Raw genomic sequence first — 25,141 nt, 5'->3', positions numbered from 1 at the left:
GAAGAGAGAAGGCGAATTGAAGTCTTTTTCTTTTAAACTCTTGACATTTGGAGAAATCTGTACCCTGGAAAAACAAACTGCACAGTAGTTTTTGAATCATTGGTGCCCCCTAAACAGTTGACTTAGCCATTCTAATAAATCCTTATAAGGAGCTCTAATTTTAGGTTTCAGAATTTCTACTCGCTATTGTTATAAGTTTCAAACTCTCTAAAAACACTTAAGACAAAAATCAGGGGCTCTTCTTAGAATATAGAGCTTGTGATAAACTTACATGTGAGGTGCTACCCCCACCCCCCAGCGGATAACAAAGGGAAACACTATGCCTCTGCCTTTGCTTGAGTCAGATAAAGTCAAGTCATCCTTTACATAGTGCTGCTAGTTTCTTCACTTTGCTCATTTAATACAGATCGGCTTATTTATTTATCTGATGAGAAGGTGTATGATATGCCTTTACTGAAACAACGAATGGCTCCATATCCTGAAATGCTCACCAGCCAACCTGCTCATTCATTTGTATTCCACAGAAGCCTCATTTTTTCCCCCTCACTGCCTGGCCTGCACTGATCAGTATTAACAATGGGATTTTTGTCTCACTTGAAAACTTTCTTGTTCCATTTGAGCTGAGGTGGAGACGGTCACTTTAAAACAACACCACCAGGTATTTTCAGTGTTTTGTTGCTTTTAATATAGCAATATTCAGGAACACTGCGTCCATTTATCAGATAATTGAATAAAGATGTCGTCGTCATGACAAGCTCATTAAACAGAAATGGCAGGGAGAAAATGACATTTTTTAAACTTTTTTGAAGTGTTGATATACATGATCGATTTAAGAAGACAACATATAAAAAAGACCATAGATGTGATAAATTGTGTTCCTATTAATGGATCTTAGATACTGTTGGCAAGTTGGATAATAAACACAACTTATGTATTCCTTCTCTAATTGTCTTTTTCTATTCCCCACTCAGAACACTAACCTAATAATATGCACATCCTAGTTTTACTAGCCAAACTGTCATGGAAATGAAAGATTTTTGCTGAAAATATTCCCAATAATTTCTGAGAACCTTAATTTTCTAGGTCTTTTTAAAAATGTATAGCCACATATAATGTGATTATTTGCCCTGCTTCTTATCTCTTTCCACATTGATTTAATATTTATCACTTCAATTTATTGAAAAAAAAGTCTTTTATCTTCTGAGGTTCTATTTAACTTAAATTATCATGAACATTGACTTTGCAGGGAAAACACAAAATTGTCCTTTCCAAAGTGCTACAATTCTGTCCAGAGGAGGGATGGGCTTGCTTTACTGAAATTTCTATTCATGAGGTTGGAGAGGGAATGGGTCTAATGGTTCTCTAGAGACTAGATTCTCTTTGCATTTTACAATTCCTCTCTCAACTCAAGCTTTCACATGTTGCTTACACTAAAAGCATTTGTAAGGGTAAGATTATAAAAAGCATAACTTGATTTCTGATACATTGCTTTTAACCTACCACCTCCAGTTCCCATCCATGACTCTAGTAGTTCTTAAATAACTATCATTTTTGGCTAGAACCAATAACACATCAAATATTTAGTTTTACCAATTAATAGGATGTCTTCTGATCTTCTAAAGAATTTTTTCACCCACACACTTCTCTCTGAGAAAAAAAAAAAGAAGTTTCAAATTCCCTGCACCAGAAAAACCCTCATTAAAAATGAATTTCCACATGAGAATCAAAGCAACGGCAAATGTTTGACTATGGCATTTGCTATAATTCCATGGATCATAGGCCTTTCTAAAATATTAGTGAAGCAATCCTTAAGGACAAACAGCAGGAAATAACATTATTTAGATAGAAACCGATATTTTTTCAAGACTCAATCTAAAATCACCATGAGAAGAGTACTGAAATTTGTTTTTACTACTGTCTTCCCTCTTTGTGTTGTTTCTTAGGAGAACTGATTAACCAACTCATTTTGAAATTCCTAACTCAATAATTTCCTTTGAAGAGGTCAGGTACTTATGTTGGCTGCACATACTTTTGGGGAGTTTCTTTAATCACAATAAAATGCGGGTGGAGAAAGAGGTAAGATTGTTTAATCAAGTGTAACATACCTTCCAGTATTCTACTCATTAAATCTTTTAAATATGCCTAAAACATACTTCCTCCTTGTAGTCGTGTGTGTGTGTGTGTGTGTGTGTGTGTGTGTGTGTGTGTGTGTGAGTGTGTGTTTGGTTTGGTTTGGTTTTGTGGTAGTGGGAATTGAACCCATGGACGTTCCACCTCCAAACTTTTTTTTCTTTTATTTTGAAGCAGAGTCTTGCTAAGTTGCCAAGGATGGCCTCAAATGTGTGATCCTCCTGCCTCAGCCTCCAAATACCACCATGCCTGGCTTTCTTTATATTCTTTTATGTTCAAATATAACCAGTATCTTCACTGACTGTTCACAAAAAGATTTGGGTATTTTTAACCTAGAATACTCAGAATATCATATCTCAAATTAGAACAGAATTTTTGCTCTTAAATTACAGTACTTATTGCCTTCCCAAATTCTTTCAGAATAACAAAATATAACACAGGCCCCCTTTTTTTGTGGTACTGGGGATGGAACCCAGGGGCCTTATACCTTTGGGCTACACTCTTAGATCCATTTTATATTTTATTTGGAAATAGGATCTCACTAAGTTGCTAAGAGCCTCACTAAGTAGCCGAAGCTGGCTTCAAACCCACATGATCCATTTGTCTCAGCCTCCCAAATACTGGGATTACAGGCTTGCACCACCACACTCTGCAACACAGGGCTTTTAAAAATATAAGCATTGGCTTCATCCAATATATGAAAAGATCAAAACCACATTTCCAATGGAGAAATACTTTACTATCTATCTTCTATAACTATTCAGGTCTTTCTTGAAAAATATAAAAAAGAAAAAGAAACAAGCTTTAACTAACCTGTTGTTGAAAGTGCCGTTTCTCTGAAAACTCAAGCACAGCACCCAGAAAATTGCCACTCTTAGTAATCCATCTCAATATGGAGTCGGGTGACATTAAAAACTACTGATTTATTTGACAGAAGCATATACAACAGCATGATCGTCATATTAAGCACCTGCTCAAGTTTGACACTGTGGCAGAAGTTAATCACATTTAAAAACTTGAAATGTTAGAAGACATTAGGAACTCAGTTGCAAACAGACTTAATTATGGTGAATGATGTGCATTGTGCACTTTGAAAATAGAATGCTTTTAGGAAGAAGAAAGAATATTTTATTTTTAACCTTAAAATTCAGTTTAAAAAGTAAATATATTTCTGACTTTTAAAAGGTAATAAATGATACAGTAAAATCAATGGATATGGTGCCAAATACAGGAAGAGTTGTCACACATTTTCAAAATAAGTAGTAACACTTGGGGTAAAAATAAATCCATATATCACACATACACCCAGATTCTAGTAGGTTTTGTTAAACATCCACCCAGGTCTACCCCTACCTTATTTGTATGTCAGTTGAAAAAAAAGATTTCAACTTAATTATTTCTCAGGTGTTGAGAGTATATATTTAAAAAAAGAACAAAACAAAACAAAACAAAAAAATTGGTTATTCTTATCAAAGTCAAATGAGAAAGCAGTAGAAATATAAGTTTCCAAGTGATCTTCTAATTATTTGTCATATATGTAGCTTCTTATTTTCTTTACTTTTTTAATAAGCATAGTTAAAATTCTGATGTGTGGCTGGGCTTTGCTACTATTTTATAAATTAGTTCAAGACAGTCATATCTAACTGAATAGTTTACTACTTTTACTTTATAAAATGAAAACAAATCTATAAAAATCTAAATGTATATATCATTCTATTTGACTTTCAAGCATCTAGAACCCATCATATATAAACAAATATATCAAAAAAATTTTTAAATGTGTGTTTGTAAATATATGGGGAGTGTTTAGGCTATCAAATTCCAGGCACCGACATTAAAGTATTTGTTTTACAAAATGAAATAACTCTGTTCTGATTTTGTGCTTCAAAGTCTGGGCTAAATGTCTTTCTTCCCCCTCATGAAGTCAATACTAACTCTGTTATCTAAAATTTACTTACAACCTTTTACTTTTCCTGGAACACATCTCAATGTTTTAAGATTACCCATTATACAGGTGAAATGGAAACACTTCTAAATTTGATTATCCTGTTTAGTTTAGGAGAAAAAAATAATTCACTCTATGTGACAAGAATTATAGTAAAAAACTACCTAAAGATATTTAAAGTATATATTAATAAAAATTTGTAACTGTTTAAAGTAATAGCATGTGATATTTCAATAGAATTCATTAGTTCAATCCTCTAGATAATCTCAAAGCAACATGAATGCCTTTATAGAATGAATGTCTATGGAGAGTAATCCAGGGAAGACAGACAAGCCTCTTGTCACTTGCAGCCTTAATCCAGTGCCCAGAGCGTGAAAAGTGCTAAGGATAACAAGTGTGAGAATCAGTAAAATCAACATTATTTTTGGATCTTATTTTCTTAACAATAGTAGCTGATCAATAGGCTTGGGGGAACTGACAAGTACAATAAGATGTGTTTGACGAATCAATCTTGTGAATAGAGGGAGAATCCCGCCTCCCCCTTTTTCCTCCTCCCCCTTTAAGAGTCCTCCTCCTCCTCCACCTACATTCACACAAACATTTTGAAAGAGAGAGAGAGAGAGAGAGAGAGAGAGAGAGAGAGAAAGAGAGAGAGAGAGAGAGAGAGAGAGAGAAGCAGTTACTGCTCTTTTTCTATTGGTCTGAAGTCATTCGGTAATGAAAGCTATAGTGACAATGCTTAGATCACTTTTATAAGAATTCTAAACTACTTTCTGTTAGTGTTCTTGTTTTTAATTGTGAGACTCACCCTCTCCTTCTGGCCAAGAAATTTCCCTACTATTGAAGTTCTGTAATGTAAGTGTTGGGGGCTGGGTAGTGGTAAGAAGGGTAGGGCAGAGAAAGTTGGCAGTATAGAAAGAAAAGTTCTCCCTTCTTAACTTTTGTGCAAACCTCCTTTCCCAAGTCCTGACAGGATATCAGCTTGGGGGGAAGACAAAAAGAAAGAAAAGGGGGTGGGGGGATGTAGACACCACACAGACAGCATGTTTTTTTGTGAAGAACTAATAGTGTTTGTATGACTCCCTGAATACATATGCATGTGTTCCACAGAAAATTTAGTAACCCTTCACCAGCTCACGAAGAGACAGAGGGATTCTTTTTACGCTGGTCCTTGACACCCAGCAGGGACTTTTGTGAACTTTGTCATCCTCCTCTGCCCTTTAATCCAAAACCAGGAAAGTGGCTTTAATTAATGAGATGTGATGCATTAAAAACGTAAGCCAGAGCATTCCAGAAGCTGGAAAGCCATACATGTTTTAAAATGTTGAGTATCCTTTTGAGAATCCCCTGTTGTAATTTATAATTCTCAGTGGACCTATATTTGTCTTGAACGGATTGTTGAAATGGGGCTTTGCTAGGAATTTCTCTACTGAAATTGCAGTGGGGCAGAGGAAGGGGGCGGTGGAGCCTAAGGGGTTTGTTGGGAGGAGGGAATGATCTCTAACGAGGCTTTAAAACCTTCAGTGGTTAAAGTTATATTGATGAGAAGGTTACGAACACACACACACACACACACACACACACACACACACACGCACGCACTACATAAGTTCAGCAGGATTGTATAATGAGCATGAATTGTAAATTATGTAGGTAGCAGAATTCAGATTTTTTTAATCAAAATTGCACCCCAAAAATGGCTATAAAACAACGCTTGCCTTGGAAAGTAAATTTATAGCTACATGCCTTTCACAGGCACGCTGGAGGGTTCTGCTCCGGGCTCTAATCTCTAGGAGATGTTTTTTGCATGTGTTGTGTGACAGGAGGGCAGGGGAGTGGGTTGAGCTCTCCGTTCTCCCATTGTGAGCCTGTCTAGTGAGTGTTGGGAAAACCTGTCCGTGGGATCTTGTGTCATCCCTCCCTACATGTGTAGAGGAAAAGTCCGCGCTGCTCAGGATCTCTCTCTCTCTCTCTCTCTCTCTCTCTCTCTCTCTCTCTCTCTCTCTCTCTCTCTCTCTCTCTCTCTCTCTCCTCTCTCTCTCTCTCTCTGTTTCCCTTTCATTCTGCTTCCCCGGAGCCGAATGAAGCAGCAGGATTAGAGTCCGCCACCGGCTATCAGAGGAGCTTAGATAAAAGGAACTGCTTCTTAAGCACCACTGCTGCAGCCCTTGTTAATTTTTTTTCTCTCTCTCTTTCTCTCTCTCTTTGCACACAACAGTTGTGCCTCATTATCCGGTGCCTGGCTCGATTTTTTTTTTTTTTTTTTTTGAGGGTTTGAAGTTTCTGTGCTTCAGTGACTGCTACAGAAGAAGAGGTGTTAGTGTTGCCATGAGGTCTTGATTGTCTGCATTTATGAATGAAACTGACCTAAATCACCTGTTACCTCCAGTTTCCAGATTGTTTGAACTTCTCTGGCCGCACAATACAGGAAGGCAGGCTGAAGCAGCACAGGGACCTACATCGTCTACAGCATGGGCTGGTTCACTGGGATTGTCTATCTTTTCTGGGGAGTATTACTTCCAGCAAGAGCAGCAAACTATCAAAATGGGAAAAGCAACGTGCCAAGGCTGAAATTATCCTACAAAGGTAAATCTTTATTTTTTTTCTTTTATTTGGCTAGCTTTGTAATCCCCCCCCCCTTATTCCTTGGACTCCCTCCCAACCTAGACCATCAAACCTTTAGTTTAACCTGAGGAACCTTTGTGATTATATGTATTTTTCTGAAATTATCTAAACACTTTTTTTTTATTAAAAAGCATGTCTTCTGTTTGATATGTGACAATTTAAATGCAAACAAAGAACATTTAATTACATTTGCAGAAAAGAGCTGCATGCCTGATACATGCTGACTGTATATTTTATGATCAGATCTTAGGTTCTGTTAATTTTGTTGACTTTCCTCCTATCAAAATATTTTTAAACCATACTAATGCAAAACGGGTCACTTTATAGAGGTACATGTCTGCCTCACCTATAATAAGTGTTATGATGAATTATTTTTTCTTAGTTTTAGACATTAAATGGTTAATCATCATCATGAATATTCAGTTTGCTCAAATCTGACAATCAGATGCTTAACATAAGCAGTAGATCATGGTTTGCCAAGAGAATATAAACTGGAAAGAACAGACTAGTTTTTCCACAGTGTGTTATGATTGTACAAAAGACTGTGTATTTGACTAATTGGTGTAAAGCTAGCCTTTCAAATATGTTATTTAATTCCATATGTACTTCAGTGAGAATTGAAGAGCTATTACTCTCTAGTTACATAGCTAGTTATATGAACTTTTTAAAAGTATACATTTGAGAAAGAAAAAAATCAACATGGCACTTTGTTACAGTTTCATAATATGTGCTTATTTTTAAATGAGAATTTTAAAGAAAATATTCATTATACATTTGTTGGGACAGCTTTTATGGATTGATGTATAGAGAAATGCTGAAAATGATTCCAGAATAATGCATGTAACTTTTAGTGGCAGAAACTATTTATACAACTCAGGTATTATGAACTCAAGTATTTTTACTCACTATGGTGTTGATTTCTTATGATTCTCATATTTCTACAATTGGAGGTGGGGCAGTGAGAAGCTTCAATTATACTGCATTTCTAGTCTACAAGGTAAAAGAAAACTATTGAATATCTGTAGAGATGTCTGCCTACTGTACAGTATTCTTATGCCAGAAAATATTTTCTCTAATTTTCACATGATGAGAAGATCTCTACTAATTACATCTACACTAGTAAATGAGGATCACAAGTAGGAAAGAGCGATGCAATTTTCATACTGGGTACAAAATTAAACACCTATTAAATGTGTTTATTTTTATTTAGTTCCATTTGGATAAAACACATTGATAGAAAATATTTTTATATTATATTTCTTGGGTGTCCAATTATGAATACATTTTAAGCATCAACAAATATCACAATTTTATTTATTATCAAGTTTAAACATTATAGAATCCTAATATATTTAATTAAATTTTCATAATGTTCCTATTTAATAACTATCTTTATTTTATGTCTTTATATTTTCATGGTATATAATATTATGGCATTTATGTTTTTATCAGTCTTTGTTTTCTGTTCTCACTCTTTGAGTAATAATTAGTAGTAATTATTAAGGCAAGGTCCACTTTATCCAAGTTTATACTCCTTATAAGTAAGTTCTACATGGGGCATTATTTCTTAAAGACGTGAATGACTATGTGCTATGATTTTAGATTGGCAAAATTGAAATAGTAGAATACATTTTAAAAGTCTACTAGATTTAGATATACTTGTCCAAGTGCTAAATATTGTAAAATACAATAAAATAGAAAATCATACTTTCTTATTTCTTATGGTTGTCCCATGCAAATAGATTATCTATAAAGAGGAAGGCCCTGTCCTGTCTCTACATTATCTGCATTACATTCAAGTTATATAGATCACATTTAATTAAACTACTTTATGATTGTTATGCTCTGAACTTATCTGACGAAAAGGATGGTATACAATGAGGGGATATATATATATAATATATATATCCCCTCATTGTATATATATATATGTGTGTGTGTGTGTGTGTGTGTGTGTGTGTGTGTGTGTCTGTATGTGTATGTGTATGTGTATATGTATCTATGTCTTAATAAGCCTTTTTTTTAGCAAAGGCATCCCTCATAATTATTCTGCTTTTCTTTAAATCAAAAACGGCTCCACAGATATGTAACAATACAATGGATATACCAAGAGCCTGACAACTTGGTAAAATAAACTGTGAAATGGACAAGCACAAGAAGGATAAAATGAATGGCCAGAGAAATTTTTCTACTATAATACTATTGGTCTGTCATTACCTTTTTCTCTCTACCTGCATACATCTTTTGCCAAAGCAAATGACTGGTAGACAATTGTCAGTACTTAGTTTCTAAACTATAATAAGAGATTTATTTTTTAAAGCTACCTTTTCCCCCTCCTTAATTAGATGTCAAACACAGTTAGAGCATCAACTGCATTGCCCTTAAAAATATTCCAGCATGACTCATGAAGAGTTAAATCCCTGCCAACCTCAATTTCCCATGGTCACTTGTTTTCAGAGATCCACCATTAACTCTCTCATTGCTCAGGTTGTAAAGATGAAGTTGCAGGCAATCCCTGCACTCACTTTCTACATGTCATCCTGCCGGGTAGAGGATGAAAGAGATATGACATGCAAAATGCGAGAGAAAAGGGAGGAAAAACAAGAAAGCAGCTTTTGTAGTGGATTCGCATACATATCTAGTAAGATACCTCTTTACTTTCTAGGAAAAAATGACTTGAATAGATGTGCTTAGGACCATCTGGAGAAGTGATAATATTAGAAAAATGGGGTATGCTGGCTTTGCCTCTGAACCAATCTGATTTAGAATCCTTGTGGGGGAAGAAAATGTGAGAACTCTGTAAATCTCAGCAGTCATTTAGAAATTATCCTCAAGAAACATTCACTCAGAGTTACTTTTGCCTTTCTTAAATGTATGCAACATGCTTCCTTTTAAAATTGGTGTTTAACTGCTTATTTTCTCTACAAAACTAGTCAAATTCTACTTCTTTCATGAAATGCTAGAAAATCACATAATCTCTCATTTGGGATATGTGATAGTCTTCAGTAAAACCTATGTGAATCACAAGAATAAATAGGTTTGAGGCTTTAAACAAATGACAACTATTCCATCATTAGATATAATGTTTTTACTACAGGACATTGTATGCTTTAGTTTGGGTGGGAATCAAAGACACATGCAAGTCTAAATGTGATGGTGATCCTGTGATTCCAAAGGTTAAATCGATTATTTTAACCTTACCAGTATAAGGAGGATTTAATAAATAGCACTGGAGTAAAGGGTAGATATATTAAAGTACTTTTCATAATTGCTGGAGTTTTTTCCACTCAAGAATTATTACATAATTATTATAAGAATGAGATTCTTAGTTAAATCCAAATTCTCGTATACAGTTTTTAATGTTATATAAATATTTATGTGATTAAAATTATGAAGTAAAATTTCCCAATGTTTTTTCTCTACCTTTTGCTCAATAAATTGTGACTGCTTCAATAATTAATTAACATGAATAATGATTTGCTAAACCTGATTTCTGTCTGTATTTTTTTATTCTTACTACAGCAGAGCCTATTTATTTTTACTATGTATGTGGACATATACACATATATGTACAGACATAAATGTGTATATCTGCATGTAAATGTACACATTTTATTATATATGAAACACATATCTTAATTTTTATATTTCTGGTTGAAAAAAGTAATTTTACCAACCTGCCAGAGGATACTTATAGTAAAGTTCTTTAAAAATAACATTATGATTGGGTTAAAATGGCATTCATATTTTCAATTATAAATGCATAATATATATATAAATATGTAATATAGTAGGTATGACCGCTTTAAGTCCTATAAACAGTTTGGATGGATAACTTCATTATTCACATAATAGTATAGGATGAAATGTGTCTTCCACTAAAAACATCCTCACAGCTAAAATGAATTGTTTCTAGGAAAGGTGGGGCAGGACACACACAAGCACACTCTGTCTGTCTCTGTCTCATCCTTACACATACACACACACACACACACACAGGTACCCACTCACATATGCAGAGAGCAACAAAGTTATTAATTCTTTGCAATTCTTTTTCTCAAGCTGTCACTGTATATTTGGCACTAGGTCTTTGACTTGCTGATTTTTATTTAACATCACCTTTTCAAATCTTTTAAAGTTAAAATTTAACTCTGAAATCTTGAACTTAAAGAAACTGAATACTAGAGCTTTTGGGTCACCTATTCAACAACTATGTCCTGGCAAAATAATGAAAAATGAAAATAAATTAAAAGTCACACATCTTGTGATTGTTGGTCAGATCAAATAATGGCTAGTGAAAAGTCTCTAACTTGTGGCTTCTCTGTTTTAAGTTGCCAACCAGATTGGCCTTTGAAATAATAATTTATACAGTGTGAACTTTAGCATGTACAAAAATAACTGAGACCAAAAAAATAAGCCTCTAACCCATTAACTTTTAATAATGATATATATCCATTACTAATTTAAATCTTCAAATGGAATAGAATATTCCCAACTCTGATTTTTATTTTTTTCTCTTCATATTAATGAAAACTCAACTACTATACATTATATGAGGTTCCTAGATTTTTAGCCCAAAAAATAGATGTATAGATTGTGATATCTAATTTCCCTGTTTCATGATTTTAATTAGTACACCTAAATTAAACAATGTATTTAACAAGTGCATTGTAAATTGGCATACATTATTTTTAAGCTACATAAGAGTTAGTGTAATTGAGGGCTCTTTTAGGAATAAATTTAATTAGAATTAATTATTGTGATTATATATGTCCCTATTAACAAAAACAAAAGTTAAACTATTGATTATAGAGAGTAGTATCCTTAGTGTGAATCCATAATTGCGTTATGGATTAAATTTTACATCACATTTTCAGATGTTTGCTTTAAGAAGCTTATGTTTTAGCTGGGTGTGACAGTGCACTCCTATAATCCCAGTCTTTTGGAGGCTCAGGATCCAAAGGAGGACAGGAGGATCACAGGTTAGAAGTCAGCACAAAGTAATTTAGCAAGACCCTGTTTCAAAATAAAAACTGACTGCGGGTGTAGCTCTCTCTTTCTCTCTCTCTCTCACACACACACACACACACACACACACACACACACACACACTTATTTTAAAGTTATTATAAACATTAAGGTGTCTATTAGAAATTTTGTGGTTTAACTTTTTACCCCAGATTTATCACTTAAACTTCAAGCATGTATCTAGGTGCTATCCTAATTCCAAAGGTCAAAATGCCACAACTTCATACCACTTGAAGAATTTTAAAACCTTAAGTTAGGACCTTCCTAAATAGAATTTATACTTGGATTTTTTTAAAGTCTCCCTAAGTGATCAGTATTAAAATAAATTAGCTAACCACTTTTATTTACACAGTCCTGATCCTATATTCTTGGTAGTTAAACATTAATCTAATAAATCATTGCTCCTATCAAAATTATGGAAAAAGTGTACAATAAACCTATTGCTGCAAAATTGTACATACAATACCCAGAAGTCATGAAAATATAGAAATAAGGTTAATGAATAGTTCAAACTTATTTTATAAAGACAAATGTTTGTAAACATGAACTAGGACAAGTTTGAGCCTTGGATGGCTTTTCCCCCTTCCTGAGTTCTAAGGTACTATTTAAAGAAATTAAGATTTGCAGTTCTATGCTTCCACTAATAGGTGGCACTAGCAATTTGTGACAGCTCTTTTCATTTGTTCAGAAATGGGCAGGCTGCTAGGGTAAATGCACACAGCATGATGTGTGGAGGCCCAGCTTGAAAATACTGGTATAAGACTCATGAGATGTAACACCCATAAAACCAAATCATTCATTAAAATGGAATTTGCTACAGGTTTCAATGTGTCCCTTGCATGTATTTATTGGTATATCTCAACCCTGAAGAAGTACATGGTTATAAGTAAGAAACAAATAAGTTTCATTTAAATGAGCCTATATGTGAAATTTATCTATAAATTATAAGATAAACTAATGGGTGAAATATTGGTGCCAAACAACTAGAATGGTGAAAGTCAATTTTTGTGTGTATACAATTTATCCTATGTAATAATATATAAATATATATTTAAATATATTTATATTTAAATAAATATATATATTTATTTATTTTCTGAAAGTATGCTTATAGCAGGGAGTTAGTCTGCCTGTGGCATATTATTGCACCATTTATAACTAGACAGTACCTAGCTGAGAAGAAATTGTTTAGAAAATTACATTGGGTATTTTTTAAAAAAACAATGTCTCCTTTAACTTTAGCTTGTTTAAAATTATTATCATAACTAAACATATGGAAGAATCAATAAATTCTATCTGACTCAAATAAGTCTGAATGTCTCCAGCTACTATCTCCTTCTATTGCCAAGACATAAACATCAGTATAAATAGAGAATTTGCACACTATTTCCAAACAGTAACAAAGCTGGACTCTGTCAAACCCAGGATAAGAAAATATACAATTTATATTTGAACTAGGGAATGAAGATAAGCAAAATTAAAATTCTGTTGATAAATATAAAGAAGGATTCGGTCTTAGTAATTAGTATTTTCTACAAGCTAAGGGTAAAACTTAGAAGAACCACAAATTTCGGATGTCTTGTTATCTTTTGAATGAGTCATGAAACCTACATCTCTAGGTCTCTCTTCCTTGGGAAGATGTGGTGTGGGAAAACAATGTTGGCCAACACTTATAGTAACTTAATGTGTTGCTGAAATCATAACTATGCCTTTAGATAAAGTAACATCACCCACTTAAGCCTTCATCAGTAAACTAAATAATGCATTTCTATTATATATACCAAATGACTTCTTTAAGCCCATGAAACTACTTAACATGATTCATCTTTGTGTTGCCAGATTGTGAGGTTTGTGAGGCCTTATGTGCATTATTTTTATTTATTTTTTAAACATGCTTTTTTGTATATGTATTATTTTTCATCTTCAGATTTCCAATGGTCAGCACAGTCACTCGTTGTTGGATGAATTTTGTTCTTTGATAAATCGTTTCTCTTTAATAAAAATATACCTAATAAAAAACATAATTCATTTACAAACACAGAAAAGAATGCAACCTTAAAATAAATCAATTCAATATAAGCGAGTTGTACATTCTAATTCTGTAGAGAAATAATGGTGGTTCTAACTGCTAGCTGCTGGGATACAGGGATTTATAGGTGCACGAAGGATATGAGATTAGAGATATTGTCCCAAAGCAACATCTCCCTTTGAACTAATCCTATTTCAGAACTGAATCAGGAAGTGTCTAGGTCATGCTTGTTCATCTACAAAGCTCAGAAATGGAAAATATGCATCGATCCATATGTATAGGAAGACTCTAGGAGCACTGAGGAATTAATTCCATTCTTTTGGACAGATAGGTTGATTTCCCTTATTCCTTTGCCATGTTGTACTATATGGCCAGGGGGAAAAAAGTGAGAGTATTTTGAAAATAAATAATTGCTAAAGATAAGGAAAAAATGGTTCATCTTTGCACCTTGCTATTTTACATTTGTGCAAAGCAGATTAGTCCTACCAAATTAAGTTGAAAGTATAAGTGAACAGTTAGTTGTAGCTGGCTGTTTCTCATTGTCCACACTTGGGGGAGAATCCTGGCTTTGCTCCCTGGCAGCTTGCTAGGATGCAGCATTTCAGATATCCCTGGCTTCTTCTCTTATACCCATCAAGGGTAGCAGTTTCTCACTGCCCTGCTGCCTCACCTACAAGCTCACCTCTTTTCTTCCTTGTCTGTTTTCATGCTCCACAGTCACTTAGCATCACCCACGCCCACTCTTGGCTCTCCCATCCTGAGCCTTTGCTTCCTAAGGAGAGTAAATATGATAGGACTTCGTCAAAGGAATCTTTGATGAAGTGTGCATATACCAAATACAGGCTGAATCTTTTAAGATTCTTATCTCAAATAACTGAGTTAGTAGAAAGGATAACAGGCTAATTTTCCTTAGGGCACTTAATAGGCCCATTTATTGACACTTGCATTATAAGTGAATTTGCAAAGTTATATAGAAAATGTTTAAAAATATATGTTATTCTGGTGACAAGGTGAAAAATCAGGAAAAAACGGTAGGGCAGCTATCAATTTCACTGTTATGTACAAATTATGACTATTGAGTGGTATTAAAATGTAATAAAGGTCTAATCCCAACCCATAAGTGATACATTCAGGCAAAGTTAAAATTAAATTGTTTACACCTGAAGATCAATCTAAGTTGTACTTATCATGGATCTTCATGTGTCAGAACTTTGGGTTTTTAACCTTCAAATTTGAAATATCAGGAGAATAAACTATGTGCTTTAAGAATTAGTAGAAAATAGGCTATAGTTTTATTATCTCTGTAGACTTTATTGAGAACATTACTATGCATAAGATTACACATTAAGTCATATAAGCCATCTGTCACATCCCTTCATAGAGGAATAGATTTGGGGATAAATAAAATGAATATGCAAGGACTTCTGAGGAAGATGGTGTCACATCTACCAAAAGATTTTAGTGAGCCTTGGGAAAGGTACAGGCTAGCTGGGCTTGAAATGATAAGAACACGTTAGAAGATATTATACAAAAGTGCTGATCAGCACTACCAAAAACTGTTTCTTTGTGAATTAATTTTTATTTCCAAGAAGAAAAACTAGTACATTTTCTAGAATTTGTATAACTTAAGACAGAAGCAGACTTCAAAATTAGACTAGGAAATTCATACTTAATATGTGCTTGTCTAGGTTCACCTGAAATTGAAGAGGGGCAAGTGGTGCAGACATGTGTGGATATTTCCGCAGTGGTCACAGAATCATTCAGGTTTATCTGTCTCTTCTTTGAATATCTACAAAGTCATGAGTGAGCTAGGCTTCTTCCTAACCAAAGGGAAAAAAGAAAGCTGTTTGGTTATTTAATGTAGAAAACACTGCTACTACAGTTCCTTGAAGTGATGAATTATGCTGATTTATAATGCTGGTTTCTTCTTTAGTAATTCTTATTTGCTCTACCTTATTTTGTTATCTTGTTTACTCAACACAAGTTACAAAAAGAGCAGTTCCTATTAGATGAACATGTTTGCTTTTAATATGAAAATACTTGATCTGTGATGAAAATCAGGAATTAAATGCCCCTTTAGCTGTGTGTTCCTGTTGTATGCCACATATCTTTAAATATAAAATCATATATTGCATATATTTTAATCTACTTAGTACTTTGTTATCATTCAGTATGTTTCTCTGGATAACTAACAAAAAAAGTAGATTCAGAGCAAGCAGGCTTGTAAAATCTGGAAATTCTTCCTAATATATTAGACAAAATTGTAGGTTTTTGAAAAAAAAAGTTGCTTCTGAAATTCCATGTGTGTGTGCAGAATTTGATTTAAATGAAAAAACCCATATATGATTGGTTTGTATTTAATATATATTAATATTATATATAACATATTGCATATATATTATATATATTATATATATAATTTCTATGCATAATATTCATATACAAGAAAAGTCACAAGACATTATCTTCTAAATCATGTTATATTTAATTTGGATTTGTGAAATTTGAGATGACAATCATCATAGTAAAAGGTTAGAGCAAAGGTCTTGGAACAGGCCTCTCCTTTGGTTGATGTTGGGTCTCCAGCAGTTTAGGATGGACTATCACCTCTGTCTTTTATGTTAATCTTCTCAGGGCACCTTTTAGTGCATAGTATTCCTATCTACGTGTATTCTCCTCTCTTTCTTAGACATGACCACTCCAGAATATTGCCAAGATCATCTTTCGAGGCCCTTCCTGAGTCTCTCATCTTGAATTCAGGCTGTAGTACTAGTTGCCTTGCCTCCACATGTGTGCACCCAGGTTTTTACTCTCAGGCCTTATAGCTCCTGGGTGCAAGGAATGATCAGGAAACAAACTCTCCAATACAACCGGAAGGAAGGAAGGAAGGAAGGAAGGAAGGAAGGAAGGGAAGGAGGGAGAGAGGGAAGAAGTGAGGAAGGAAAGAAGAGAAGGAGGGAGGGAGGGAAGGAGAGAGGGAGGGAGGGAAGAAAAAGGAAGGGAGGAAGGGATGAGTTCTGCCTCCTCTTTCTGACTCTTTGGCAGTGCTAATCTTCTCTATTTTTTTCACTTATTTAACTAACTCTTATTCATTTAAATATATTATTTTAAAGACAAAGTTCTATTTATTCTGATCTAAGAGAATGAGAAAAAATTTAGGCCCCCAATATTTAAAAAAAAGCCTTTAATAAAAAATAAAGCCTTTAAAAAAGGTTAGGGACTTTTCATTTTTGGCAGATTAATCTATAACAATTAATCTATAACAACAATAACAACAATGACAATTTTTTTAATAGTGCATTGTAGTCATACATCTTAATGGGGCACAAGATGGCAGAGGCGTACATGCACACATCCCTAGTTCTTCTCCAATTCCCATCCCATCTCCTCCCCCTTTCCTCCTTCTCATATTTGGCTTAGTCATTGACTTTGATGTTTATGAATGTACATTAGGGAATCTCTCTATTTTCCCCTCCCGTACCCCTCAGTTAGGTCACTTTATTTGCTCATCTAATGTTTCTCCTTCATCTTGAGTTCCTCCTATGACCCTTTTTCTTAATGAGGTAACTTTACCACTTTTAAGTTTTCATTAATTTGTGCACTTATTCCTGGCTTGACTGGTCCATCCATATTTAACCAGTCTCAGTACCTTATAGATTTTATTTCTTGATTCTACCCCTTGTACAAACTCCTAAAGCAATCTATTAGGGCAATTAACTGACAGAGTTAAATTAGTCAAGGGCACTATTGAAGATTCTGTAGGTGCTCACATATGAGAGAGCAAATGACTGAATAAGGATAATGATAATGGAAATGAGAAAAAATTTCAAGATGAGATATGTTGAAAATATAGACAAATTAGTTGGGGAAAATGATTATGTATATGCAAGAACTTGAAGAATTAGAAAATTTTAAATTTCTGCAACCAAGAGTGTGATAGGATTGATAGTAACTGAAAAGGGAGGCAATCTTTACTTCAACACTCCAGTCATGTCCAACTAAGTACTTTCCTTTGCAGCATTTCTTTTGCGGGTGCATTTCCAGGAAATAGCACACTTCCCACCCTCTTGGTGGTTTACTGATACTATCATCTCTAATAAATATTTACTTGTCTCCTCTGGGTAGGCTTTTGAAGAGGCAGAGGATGGAAAATATGGTCCAGCAATTGTCCTGAAAATTTTTAGGATCTGGGAGAGGAAAAGACACAGATCATCAAGCTTTTAACATCACATCTGTTCTGTATCCATTTTATATTCCTAGTCAAGTACAGAGTCTTGTGCATGATGGGTTCCCATTAAATACTTCTTGAATGGAATGGTTTAAGAAATCAGTGAAGATGCAGCAGACAATCACTCCAGGTTAGAAGACTAAGAAGCAAAGCTGAGACCATACACACAATGGATTTGAGTACACAGCCCAGCCCTGTTCAATGTATAGGTGTATAAAATAGACTCGTAAAATATTTAAAGAAATACTGCTTTTTTAAGATGAAGAAAGTTTAGGTATGTGTAACTGGTAGACAGTTCTCAAATAGGAATTATGGTATTTAAACTTGAGCAAATATAATGAAACGTTTTAAAGTTAATAAGCAAGTGACCTGTGCACAGCAATGCTCTAGGAAACTAGAAACCTGGGTGTTGCTTCAGGTTTTGAGTTATATGAGTTACTGAGTCATTTTCTGAAATGCTGAAGCAAGATTCTGGGAGAAATGTCTACCAATCAGACTGGGGCTCAAACAATGACCAATTTTTCTCCTGGAATACAAAAAATTTCTATGTGGGCATGTAACTTATTCATTACATAAAGCGATATATTATCATGAATCTAGAAAAATGCAAGTCATACTTTAAAAAGTGAATATTTCTCACTTAAATGTAAAGATTTAAAATCCAATTATCAGTTGTCATTTAGGGTATGGCTCTCTACCTTAAATACTCTATCTGTAACATGAATTCCTTCAAAGATACTTTTAAGGTAGAACGTTTATTTAGAACTTTGATTGGTAATTCTAAACACACTTATTAAGGTGTCACCATTTTGGCAAAGCAAAACACCACAGATGACTTTTTTTTTCTTTCCTGTTTACTGAGGGGACCATCATTCTTTTGATGGAAATTTTTGGTAGATTTTTCTTTTCCTCATGGGCTCATATGCAGCAATTCATGCCTTTGCACTCAGTTCGAACCAGATATAATTGAAAGCTATGCTCAAACAAAGCAACTACTCCTAACATTCCAATTCCCTATTAGGCTTTCATATACTGGCCCAGAGCCATGGAGTTTCTTACTTTTGCTGCATGAACTTCATGTTCAATAGATTCTCTGACTTTTATTTCCCAAGGTAACTATTCAACATAGAATTAAGTTTTTCTTTACACACACCACCACAGAGATATCTTCTCTGTGTCCTTCAGCCTCCTCACTCAGACAAGTACTTGAAAAGCATTTCAACATAACAAAATGAGACCCAATGATTAAAAATAGTTTCATTCTGGCACCCTTGAAATCCTTAGCAAGTGAGGCTCAATATTTGATTTGTTCATTCTTATTCAATAATACCTAGAATAATAGTTATCTTATTGGCTTTTCTCTTTAGTTATCAAACTGTAGAAAACTAATCTATGATAATTTTGTTCACAACTATATAAACATTAGAACATATATTTTCAAAGACTCTTGAGTCTATTTAAAGTAGATTTCGTATAAGGAAATAGAATTAGTGATGTGATAGTAATTTGTTCCTCTGAGACAGAGGAATACGAGCTGTCCACACGGTATACACACAGTGGCTCACATTTATAGACGTGGATGTTCCACGATTCATATTTTTCTGTAGCATTTTATATGATGTAGTTTTCTTTATACATGAAGATAATGGTGGAATGTTTCTAGTGTTCTACATTTATTCTCTTTTTATATTTCTAAGAGAATAAAAATTTAGATTATCAGAAGGTTAACGATGTTAACACCACTAGGCGTGGTGGCGCACACTTATAATCCCAGCATTCAGGAGGCTGCGACCGGAGGATCCTGGTTCGCAGACAGCCTCAGCTACTTAGGGAGGCCCTCTGTTATTTAGTGTGACCCAGTTTCAAAATAAAGAATAAAAAGTAGGGCAGGGGGTGTAGCTGGAAGGTCGAATGCTCCTGGGTTCCATCCCCACACCCACTCAAAGATTAACATCTTTGATTAGCACATATTTGACTAAAATATATATGATTTGATTGATCATATTTAGCACTATTGGATGGTAAGTTTTACTGTTTTTACAATATTCAAGTATCCACTATTTGGACTATTGAAAATTACTAGAGTTTTCAGATTTAGCTATTGAAAACAAAATTTCATAGGGACAAGGTCAATCTTAGCATTGTGATGAAGGCCTTAAATTGGCTCGAACACTCACTTGGTATTAGATACTTCAGTGGTATCATCTTGTTCAGCCTTGGGCTCCTCTTCTCAATGTGAAAAGACTAACTACTTTCAGAAATTTGTTATAGGAGGAATAACAGTTTATGTATAAGGTACCAAATTAGTGCTTGATACATAGAAAATAGTTAATACTTTTAAATTCATTAAGAAAATTAATAGTAGCATAGGTTATAGATTGTAGTGTTTTGCTCACATGGAACAGATTTACATATATGTATTTTCAGCTACTACTGCTTTGTAAATTAGATTAATAGTGATAATACAAAAATACAAGGGTTATATTTGTGATGGGCTTCTTTTGAGGATCTAGCATAGCTGTGTAAGAGTTTTAAAGTATGAAGTTTGTCCACATCAACTACTCACTGAAGATTCATATCTTTGTAAAAAAAAATAGTGATTCAAGGAAGCAATTGATGAAAAAAAAATAGCTGAAAATTTTTGAAAAAATAGGCTTTCAGTTTCTTGTCTGCATTTAGGTGAGGTTAAATGTCTTGACTGTAGACCTATTCCTTGACACACTTTTAAGTGTAATTTTGGTGGAATCAGTGCACATAAAGCTAATCATGGTGATGAAAGAAGACTTGATTTTAGGTTATCTGGTTGCAAATACTTATTGAGCCAGGTGTAACAAGGAAGCACCTGTTTTTGAAGAAAAGGGTTGGCTGCGTCTCACAGGCTCTAAGTTCCAATTTATGTTTCCAACATGAACTGAAGTTAGTCACTTAATATTTAGTAGAAATGACCAGGAAATGACTAGTTTTATTTGCTTCTGTGCTTACAACATATCCTCTCAAATGGTGTAATGGTTGCCTAGAATATTAGTTTGTTATGACTTGGTCCATGAAGACACAACATCCTTCATGAAAACTTAAGGAGCATTGAATTCACACAGGAATTAACACAATATTCCTTTTAATATGTCTCTGAGTCTGAAGGAAACTCTGTAGATACAAAGTCTGAGTCTTTCTGACCAGTTCTATGAACCACCTGTGATCACAAATAACCCATTTGCAGGAAAGAGGATATTCAGTCACTCAAAAAAAATAAACTTGCAGTCTGAAGCTAGTAAATAGAATGAAGACCATGTAGAGAGTAACTTAAAGGGGCTTTTGTTTAACAGAAGACACTTGGAAGCCAGACTGGGAAATCTAGGTGTCATTAGAAAAGGAGTTAATACCAACAACAGTTAGCTTTTAAAGGATTTTTCTGGAAGACAGAAATCTTAAAAAAAAAACATTTTATGCACCAGCATGAATAAATTTCTGAGATACATTAAACAAAGATGAATTTTATTTCATTGTGGCTTTAGCTGTATTACAATGCTCATAAACTATTTTACCTCATGCCAGACATGTGGAAGCAATCAGCGTATGTAAATGATATGTGAAGGTGAGGTACAATTTTAGCTTAAAAACGTAGACTGTCTGTGGTCATAAATTATAACCACATCACAAAGAGCAACTTTCCTTTTAGTAGTAACTTAAATGTAAAAATAATCAGCGATAAATTCGTAAAACTACTAGTGTTTTCTTAGTAGGGCCAATAAATGTAAAATATAGTGCTATTTTGTGCTCTTACATTATTTTTAGGACACAATATTCAAAGGAAAATTTTTTTCTTTAAGTTACTGTAAAAATGTAAGTAGCTGAGGTTAGACATAATTGCATCAGCCTATCTCTGAAAACCTACTTTCACCAAGGGTAGTATTTTAGAATAACTGCATTTCTCTTTTATTAAAATAAATTATTCCCTCCTTTTTTCTTTAACATGACATTAGTTTGGTGTTTTGCCTGTATTACCATATGTGTGTGTGTGTGTGTGTGTGTGTGTGTTTGTGTGTGTTTTAAAATTTATTTTTCATAACATTTCATAAATTTTAGATATGTACCTTGAATCAAATCTCCTTGTAAAGGAAATAGATATAATAAAAGCAAATATTTTTCTTTCTTTAAATTCATAACAATGATGCCGGGCGTGGTGGTGCACACTTGTAATCCCCGCGCTTGGGAGGCGAAGACAGGAGGATCGCACAGATTCTAAGCCAGCCGCGCTGGCTTAAGAGACCCTCTTTCCAAAAATAAAAAGTATAAAATAGGTCTGGGAGTGTAGCCCAGAGGTAGAAGGGCTTCCAGGAACCCCAGTACCACCAATAAATAAATAAATAAATAAATTAATTAATTAATTAATAACAATGAAACTTTTGGTCTTAATATGATGAGGCTGTGCCTCTTTTATTTTTTTTACTTGCTGGTCTATGTAAAACCGGATATTAAAATAACACAGATTCAAAGTAGTGTTCCTAGACTGGCACAAGTACTACTTCAACAGACATACACATTTGAGGAAGAAAACAGCAAAATAAAGAAGTCAAAAGTGTATATTTAAACATTATCTTGCCTTATTTTCAATGAAGATAAGGAACAAGTCATATTTTGTTAGGTTAAACTCAGGTTCATTGCACTTATAATTTGCTAAATAAGCACATGCACATGTAACAAAACCTCACTCATTCTAACATCAAGAAGTAAAATTTTATAATTATTTAAATAAAATTTAACAGTATATAAATAAAATAAATAGCCTTCAAACTTTGGAAGTGCTGTGTTGCCTGTAGGTTACTCTCACTATCAAGTATGTTATGATGTGAGACTATGACACACCAATAAAATTATATAAAAACACACACATCATGGTAAACATGCAAAGAGTAATGGATTCCAACAAAGGATCTCGAGAATTCAGAAAAATGAGACATCACAGGAAGGAAAGGGATCAAGAAATTCCATATATGAGAAGATGCATTTAAGGTGAGAATCAATATAACTTATTTTTCTCCTTAAATGACAGGATTTTTATTTTATATTTACAGAAATCCCTCTTTTATGTAAATGTTTATATCACCCTATACATAAATGAAAAGAAAATTATAAGCAAAATGAATCAACTAATGAATTTTTGAATTTTCTTCATTTCTATGCCAATTTTTTTATAATTTAAGTTTTTATTTTTATGTGGAAAAATTACAAATGGCATACATTCAGACTATGCTTGGTACCCTCTCCCCTACTTCCTCTTCTCCTCTCCCAACAATGAGTATCCAGGTTAACCATGCTATATTTATATTTTTACACAAATTTGGATGTAGCTCCTTCATTAATCAACCTCAGCCTTCTCTTATCCTTCCATTCTAAATTTTGTGAGGTTTCTCCTCCATTGTCTGAGTCCCTCTGGTATCCCCATTACTGCCTAGTTTGAGCATATACTGTTGGTGGGAGTGCAAACTAGTTCAGCCACTATGGAGCTCAGTGTGGAGATTCCTTAGAAAACTGGGAATAGATCCAGCATATGATCTGGCTATACCTGTCCTGGGTATTTGTTGAAAATGGATGAGATCAGAGAACTACAGTAACATATGCATACCCATGTTTATAGCAGTACAATTCGTAATAGCCAAAATATGGAACCAACCTAGGTCTCCATCAACAGATGAATGGATTGCAAAATTAAGGGAAATACACACAATGGAATTCTACTCAGCTATAAAGAAGAACAAAATCGTGTCATTCGCAAGAAGATGGAAAGACCTGGAGAACATTATGTTAAGTGAAGCCAGCCAAGCACAGAAAGAGAAGGGACTTATGTTTTCCCTATGCCAATTCTTATAAATGATATTTAAAATAATATTTCTTGATATCATCATATTTCCACACAATATGGCCCCCTGTGCCATCAATATTCCTTGCAGCATTTCATAAAAACACTTCACTTCACTGTTATCTCTTGGATTTTTTTTTTTTTTACTAAAGTCTGGCACCTTTATGCAAATATCAATGTTCTCCTTTTCTTGATTACAACAAAAAACAAGGACACATGGTTCTTCCTCCATGGCTCTTAAAAGTTTTGCTGAGTGATACACTTCAACTCACTGGTTCTGTCGCCAGAAAATAATAAGTTCTGTGATGCTAAACCAGTGACTTCTCTATGGCAAATAGGCAAGGAATCTTTCTGGTAGGCCTGGCGAGGAAAGTGAGGGAGGGAAGCAATCTGGGTGGAGGGAGGAAAATAAATAAAAAGCAGGAGACAAAGTGTCATTGGCGTCTTATGAAGTGTTTAGTATTTTACTTTGCCTAGACATGCTTAAGAACATTTTTGTGAGATTAGTTAGCCCATAAACAACCATGGGCAAGTAACTTGACTTCTACAGATATATATAATACATGACACAAAAGAGATACTAATGACAGTCCCTTCTCTCTTTCACCTTTATCCTCTCATGGGAATGGTTAAGTAATTCAGAAAAATGTCATAATAGAAGCCAGCATGGTAGCACATTCCTGTAATCCCAATACTTGGGAGGCTGAGACAGGATGATTACAGTTTCAAGGCCAGTGTTAGTAACTTAGTGAGACTATTTCAAAATTAACAACAACAAAAAAAAAACTTTTGAGTACTGACAAAGCCAAGATGTACACAAAAGGAGTGACTTGAAAAAGCAAAATGACTAGATATTCCTGTAGTTACCACTAACAGTCAAGTTGTTTGATATGATGAATCCAGAAATTGATCGACACTTGAAGGAATGGAAATAAATCAAGTCAGAAGAGTGGGATTCAGGAAAAAAAATAGATGCTGTCAGGTTGACTGGGAAAAATAAAACTTTACTAAAAAATCAGTTAATTAACATTTTATTTTTCATCCATCTCAGGAAAACTATGTTACAAAATGATTTAAACTTTGTAAAGAATATGTAATAACAATAATAACTCAATAGTGTATTTTCTGAATGTACTTTATAAAAAGTGAAAAAAATATATAATGCATAGAACAATATTTTACTATAAAATTATTATAATTGAATGATAATCTATTTTCATAATCACATAGCATTTTATTATTAAAGTTATTCTTAACAATGTGTGGACTTTTTTTAGTCCAGGACAAGAACTGGAGGAG

At 34.0% G+C, this 25,141-nt stretch overlaps 1 protein-coding gene across 1 annotated transcript in view; it reads left to right on the top strand.

The window, feature by feature from the left end:
• Positions 1-6,470: 6,470 nt before the first annotated feature.
• The window catches only part of SEMA3A (semaphorin 3A), a gene marked incomplete at its 3' end in the record, with an annotated part of 211,311 nt that continues 192,640 nt past the window's right edge, over positions 6,471-25,141 (top strand). Inside the window, exon 1 of the mRNA XM_080701418.1 lies at positions 6,471-6,661. Coding sequence (XP_080557544.1) covers positions 6,547-6,661 — 115 coding nt within the window. The 5' untranslated portion in view covers positions 6,471-6,546. The remainder of the gene's footprint in view (positions 6,662-25,141) is intronic.

This window comes from Muscardinus avellanarius (genome assembly GCF_963383645.1).
Source record: "Muscardinus avellanarius genome assembly, chromosome: 9".
Classification (NCBI taxonomy): Eukaryota; Metazoa; Chordata; class Mammalia; order Rodentia; family Gliridae; genus Muscardinus; species Muscardinus avellanarius.
This window is presented reverse-complemented; position numbering and strand designations above follow the sequence as displayed.